Source organism: Myotis daubentonii, chromosome 7, assembly GCF_963259705.1.
Source record: "Myotis daubentonii chromosome 7, mMyoDau2.1, whole genome shotgun sequence".
Taxonomy (NCBI): domain Eukaryota; kingdom Metazoa; phylum Chordata; class Mammalia; order Chiroptera; family Vespertilionidae; genus Myotis; species Myotis daubentonii.
In genome coordinates, this window is record NC_081846.1 from 43,274,537 (window position 1) to 43,281,072 (window position 6,536).

Here is a 6,536-nt window from a genome sequence, read left to right on the forward strand (position 1 = left end):
TGAAGTAGCAACGAAAATAATTTTATGGTTGGGTCACAACATGAGGAACTGTATTTAAAGGGCCAGAAGGTTGAGAACCACTGCTTTAGACCATTCTATTCATGTGGAACTTAACATTGTTCAATCATAAAAATTTCTGATAATCTCAATTGACAATTTTCCTCTCCCCCTCTAGTCAAATAAAAACTGAGCTTTATGACCCTCCTTTTCACCTTGGAGAAGAAGGGCTGGAAAAAGACTCTACACTGAAAAGGCAGCCATATTTGCACTTTTCCCCCAGTGCAGAGATAAGGGTTGTCCTGGGTTTTGTGAAACATCACAAAATGGCAATCCCTGAACTGACTTTTCTCTAGGAACCACTGAGACCTACACCCTCTTTTGTTTGTTTCTGGTCCTCACAAACAAAGAACCTCAGTCACTAGGAAGGCTTGGTTCTTTCCTTTAATGTTAACATTAAAGTGTCGTATTTTTCTCTAAACGGTTTACAGACCTCTCTAAGCAGATTCCCTAAGCAGTACAGTGAAGAGAAGCAGTCGCCTGGGTTTGCAAAGTGTTTTCTGAAGGTTTATGCAAATTTCTGCAGCAAAACTGTTTGTTCAGTTGCCGCAATCCTCGGATGTTAACAGATTTTAGCCAATTAGAAGAGCATCTTCTGCACTCGTCACTGCAAGTCTCATAAAATACCATGATGGGCGGTTTCTAGCTACTATAAAAAAGAAGGTGGTGAGTGTGTGTGATGTGTAATTCCCAAGCTCTTTATTTGGAGACAAATCTATGGTTTTCTTAGCTACAAAAGGAAACATACATACTGACATTTATTACCAACACTTTCTGCACATGTGTAATCTATGTATATGTTCAAATCCACCAAATATTTACCAAAAATTATCAAATCTGTATATGTACAATACTCTCAAATACACCAGTCATTGCAAGTCTTTTTCTGTACATGAGCTACGATTTTACCATGTGGTTAGGGGCAAGATGGGACCAGAAGGTACAGCACTTCCAGAGCAGCACAGAATGCAGAGGAAATAAGGATGTTTTTACTCCCCTTATTTCCACATCCATCCACACACCAGGTTCCCCACCTAATAGAATCTTGCCCGAATTAGTCTCTGAAAGTGCTATCTAGGGAGTATTCTTGAGTGGAAGAAAGCAAATTTTGCTAATAGAGGAGTCCCTTAACTGGAGGGCAGCTGGAGTTTAGCCAGTACCAGTCTCTGGCGAGCTTACCACCACCCCCACCGCACACATGGGTTTTCAGGCGCTTGGCATCCTTGCTCTTTGTCAGCCAATAGCAGTCTCAGGCAGCACACAGAGCAAAATGTTTCCAAATCCAGCATGCACGTTTGCAGCTGTCTCCTCTCCTGCAAATGTTTCTTAAGCCCCAAGCCACCCATGACTTAAAATTGTCTTTCCTGGCTCAGGTCAGCAAATGCCACAGCCACGGTCTCTTCTCTAGATAGAAAGTCAGGCGGTGCTTCGCCTCTAGCCCAATCAGTGACATTTCCCTGGTCCTTGAAGTGGCAGGCAAATAGCCCACCAATGCCTGAGGGGGTGATCCAGGCCTAAAACTCTAGGATTCTATTTCCTTACCTGTGCAATAAATGCCACTTTGGAAATTAAATGTACCTCTTTAATAAGCCATCTAGGAAAAGCAAAGTTGCTTTCCCTTTTGGGGGGAGAAATGTTAGTTTACTTGAATTTCTTCTCTTCTCTCCCACCTCTTTTCCCCCCTCCTCTTCTCTCATAAAATGGCAGCTGCAGACGCGGCCTCAAATGGAAAATGGATATCTTGTTAATAACAGAGCCCAAACCCCAGCATCAGTTCGGGCTCAGCAGAATAAGCTGTGGTGTAACCTGGACTCTGGGTCGTCCCCCACTGGGCCTACAACTTGAATCCTTTGTGAAGTTCAAAGCTTTCACACTATCTTAGCAAGGTTATTTAGAGCAAGATGAAGCTACTGTAGCCTAGTCGGCCCTCTGGAATGAAAGAGACTGCCCCCGCCTGCATTTATTTATTTTTATAGCATGTAACCCCCACCTCTTTTTTTTTTAATCAAATAGCTTTTGCCTTCATGTGAGTAAAGGAAACGCGTTATTTGCGGCGCTCAAAGACACTAGCTCTAGAAAAAGATTCATTTCTTTATTAAGGAGCTAGCTTTGTTCTGGAGCGGTTGTTTACACTTGGATTTTTCTGCATTTGCTCCCAGGGTTTGTTTCAAATAGGTGAGGCCATCCTGGAGAACAACAGAGGACGTACCAACTGACATCTGAGATGCACATAGTAAGTTGGCTCAAAATGGGCACGCAAACAGAGAGAAGAGAATACAAATAAATATGGCACCTACTCAAAAAAAACCCACCAAAAACACCAAAAAACGAATCACAGAGGTGGCTACAGCACCGAGACCTAAATTTCAGTCAATACCAAATGCAGTTCAAAACAAAAGCAAGTTTTGGAAGAAGAGGCATTCCACAAAGTGACTTGCTAGAGTGAAAAATTAATGAATGAAAATGTTATAATTGGCTTTTCAAGTATTCATTCACTCTAGATTAAATTGCCATATTTGTATAGACTATAGAAAAATTATTAAATGTCAACATTGACATTGCCCTGAAACTTTTGTCACTGGCCCAACATCTCCCCCAAGTTTAGGAAGCTGCAGAGCCGGGACTACACATTCCACTCTTCAATTAACATGTGCTTTTGAAATATTTGGCCCACACTCGTCCCAGAGATATTACGTTTACAAAATAAAGAGTCCTCTTAGGAGTAAACAAAAGGCACCTGAACTCACTATTATAAAAGCAGAAAGAAAAATACATAAATAATACATTTTAATCAAATAAAATAAAGTAAATATTCTGCAGGCATAATTTTTTTAAAAAAAATTATAATAGATTTCTTTTAACTTACTCACCATAAAGAAAAGATTTAAAATGTTCAAGTGCACTTGTTTGATTAATAAAGCATTTTATACTCAATTATTTAGTGCTAGTTATTAGGAAGTTTACGTTGTTGAGGCAAATCACCAGCTCAGACATTAAAAACTACCATTATAAAAATTTTGCTATAGTTAGTATCAAATTACCCTTACATAGGACAGCTCAAGAGCTGTTTCTATGTGATACAAGAAACGTTTTGAAACACCCAAGTCCCTCTCAAAAACCAGAAACCTCAAGAGCAGTGACATGAAGGTAGCTTGAAATACAGGTAAAGTCCTTCCAACCAAGAAAATAGGTGGTGTCCCCCAGCATATGTTGATCATTAGCTTTAATAGTCTGTGGTAAAATTTTAAAGGTAGAAGTTAATTCGTGGGGCCTTCAGTTCTGTCTTCCTCCAGCTCTTGGGCTTCCTTTTTAGTTTTCCCATCCTTCACCTCTTGCAGTGTTTCCTTGTTGTTCTCCTTTTTCCATTTCATTCTCCGGTTCTGGAACCAGATTTTTACCTGTCTTTCCGTGAGGGCTAGGGCGTGGGAAACCTCGATTCTTCTCTTTCTGGTCAGATAAGGATTAAAAAGGAATTCCTTTTCCAATTCTAGGGTTTGGAAACGACTATAGGTTTGTCTTCCTCTTCGTCGACCAGGAGCTGCTGATTAAAAAAAAAAAAAAAAGAGGAAAATAAACGTTTTTTAAAAATGTAATGGTGTCTCTGCAGGTTGCTGGAGGTTTCTGGAGTGGGTTTAAGGGATGAAATATACACAACTCTCTTTAGCTCTAATATATATATATGATGTGCAGGCAAGAGAGAGAGAGGTCTTCACAATTATTCTGTCCCCATCATCGTTTCGTGGTTTCTACTTTAAGGGGGAAAAGTCAGTATTACTTTATGAATAAGAGCCACTGTAGCAACAAAAGAAGGAAAAGGAGAGGGAGAGGGAGAGGGGTTTTAAAACTAGAACGTGAGAGGAAAGCAGATTTCTCCCCCTCTCCCCGCTTTAAAAAAAAAAAAAAATGCATCCCAACCTTGCGGTCTCATCCAGGCAAACATTTGAGAAGGAGACGAGCTCTGATTTAAGTGGTCTGGGTCCTCGCCAATATTACCACGGGACGATTTACAGTCAGGATATTGTACCAGCTCGGCTTCTTGCTGGGTCGTAAAAATCGGCTGTCTCTGTAAGTTATCGTATCCGTAAAACTTCGCGGGCTCCCCGTGACAAGCCATCCCGCCGCAGGGGGGAGGCGGCGGCGGCGGGTGCGGAGGAGGAGGGGGGCCGGCCTGGTAGGCTGCGGCCCGGCTGCCCCCGCCGGGGTGGTAGTAGTCCTGGCCGAGGCCCGGGCCGCCCCCGCCACCGCAACCCGGCCCGGCGGGCCGCGGCGGCGGGTGCGGGTGCGCGTGCGCCTGCGGGGGCGCGTGCGGGAAGCCGGCGGCGCTGTTGCCATAGAGTTGCAGGGCGGCGGCGTGGCGGCCGCCGACCTCAGGCGCGAAGTGACAGTCGTAGTAAGTGGGATTGATGGCCTCGCCCGCCGCCTTGTACTTGGCGTACGGCGACGGGTTCACGAAGTACGAGCTCATCGGCGCGGCGGCGGCGATCCGGGGCCGAACGAGGGCGGCCCTGGGCGGGCGGGCGGCGCGGAGCAGGAGGAGCGCGCCTCGGCCCAGGCGCACGGCCGCGGGGACCTCTTGGGGCCGCTGCTCGCGTCGCCGAGCCGCCGAGCTACGCCGCCGCCGCCGCCGCTGCCCGCCCGCGCGTCGCCTCTGAGGCTCGGCCGCCCGGGCGCTCGGCTACTGGGCGCTCATGCCCGGCTGCGGCCCCCGCCGCCTCGGCCTCGCGCCGCCTCCCCTGTGGGTCGCGGGGCCTCCCCCAGTCCCCGCGCTCACCGCCCACCCGGCCTCTCCCTGCGCGCGCCGGCTCGGCCGCAATATAATCGCCGACGCCCCGGGTGACCTGCCCCGCTGCCTCCACTGTTTCCTCTCTGCACCAGGCGGCCCTCTGCACACCGGGACCAGAAAAAAAGTGCGCCCGGCCCACGGGACACTCTTTGGCTTCGATTTACAAACCCCCGCTCTGGAGGGAAAAGAAAAAAAACCACCCTCTGCCCGTCGCCACCTCTCACCTCGCCCCCCCCGCGGCCCCCTCCCACCGCTCTCGCCGCCGAGGCTGCCGCCCCGGTGCGCCCCGGCGAGGCATTTTCGCACCACGCCACTGCGCGGAGAGGGAGCGAGATGGAGGCGAGATAACCCCGCGGAGGGATCCGCGCGGAGGCGATGCCGCCGCTCTCACGGGACTCTTCACGCTGCCCGGGAGATGCCTCCGCCGGCCTTAAAGGGGGCCCATAAAGCCGCACTGCCAAGGGCTCGCGGTGCCCCTGGGGGCCGAGGGCATGTGGACTGCGGCCAACGGGCGGGGGCGCAGCAGAACCTTACACTTGGGGGGAAGTCGGGAGGCCACTCCCAGGAGGCTGCAGAGCCAAGGACTCTCTCCCCCGGCCCCTGGAGCAACCCCGCAGAAGTTGGCCGCGGCTTTGGCACCTTTGGACACGTGGGCGCAGCCCAGGGAACATGGGCAGGCTCTGTAGACGGACCGGGCCGTACTTTGGGGGTTAAGTCCTATCCAAGTAGCTTGATGAAAGGCCACAAGGGTGACCCCGAAACCTGGTATTATCAAAGCGAATCTAAGTCCTTCTTTTCCAGACGAACAGGCCTTGTAGAAATGAGATGTACATTTACCCTTGACGCACTGCACGCCTGGCTGAGGCTCCCAGTTTAATTGATATTTAATGGAAATCATGCCCATGAATATAGTTTCCATCATTTCACCCTTGATAGACGTCAGCACCAGGCGCAGGGGGGAGGCTGAAGAATGTGGGGAGGGAGGCATTAGCATTGCTGAGGGAGTAAATAGAAAAGCGGGCAAAAATGTTCCGAGGCGGGAAGGAGGATTCGTGCTGGGGTGCGTGGTATTTCCTCGGGCAGGACGGGCGGCTCCCCGGTCTCTGCCCGGTGCGGAGCGGACCAGGGCGGACCGTGGCCCCGGGCGGATGGGGGGGCCGTCCGGGGGGAGGGGCTCCCGTGAGTCTCTCCCCTGCCCAACCCCCAGTGTGACTGGGAGCTGGCCTTGGGTTTGTGCTGGTCCCAGGCAGCTGCGGGCAGCGCTGGTCTCCTGCTAGCGATGCTAGCACATCCGCCAAGCCTGTGCCATGACCGCCGAGAGCGGGCGCCCCGCTCAGCTTTGAAAGTTACGAATTTTTCCAAAAGAAAAGAAAGAGAAGGCTCAGCCTAACTTTGGAGTGACGAGGAACACAAACGTCCCGACTCGTGTGGGCAGTCGAATGTGATCGCAAATATGAAGGCGGCTCGAAAGCTGCTTGGAGTCACACCACTAACCGCCTTCTCTCCCCCACCTTCTCCCCCCCAGTAAACGGGATAGGCCTCTGGTTGAGTGAGTTTTCCCTCGCCAATCCGGCTTTTTTTGTGGGTCCTTTGGGTGACCCAGCCCCTTTCCCTTGCGGATAACCCCATTGCTGTGAGGGCGCCAGGCCCACCTGCCTTGGGACCAACCTCGAAAACCCTGAGTCTATCGAGCATG

The 6,536-nt window shown here is 50.2% G+C and overlaps 1 protein-coding gene across 2 annotated transcripts; it reads right to left on the reverse strand.

The window, feature by feature from the left end:
* Positions 1-2,128: 2,128 nt before the first annotated feature.
* Positions 2,129-5,078, reverse strand: HOXD8 (homeobox D8). Of its 2 annotated transcripts, none has more exons than XM_059704004.1 (2): positions 3,973-5,078; positions 2,129-3,595 (listed from the first exon to the last, which is right to left on the reverse strand). In XM_059704004.1, exons 1-2 carry the CDS (start codon positions 4,520-4,522, stop codon positions 3,315-3,317), a joined length of 831 nt encoding a protein of 276 aa, XP_059559987.1. In that variant the 5' UTR covers positions 4,523-5,078; the 3' UTR covers positions 2,129-3,314. The 2 variants fall into 2 exon arrangements, with proteins under 2 accessions (XP_059559987.1, XP_059559986.1); XM_059704003.1 differs by having other exon boundaries at positions 2,129-3,598; positions 3,973-5,072.
* Between the last annotated feature and the right edge of the window lie 1,458 nt (positions 5,079-6,536).

Coding starts and splice junctions, on each gene's coding strand:
- HOXD8 (XM_059704003.1), bottom strand. CDS start 4,522: ATGAGCTCGTACTTCGTGAACCCGTCGCCGTACGCCAAGTACAAGGCG. Junction 3,599..3,972: donor TGCCTGGATGAGACCGCAAG/GTTGGGATGCAT, acceptor TTTTTTAATCAG/CAGCTCCTGGTCGACGAAGA.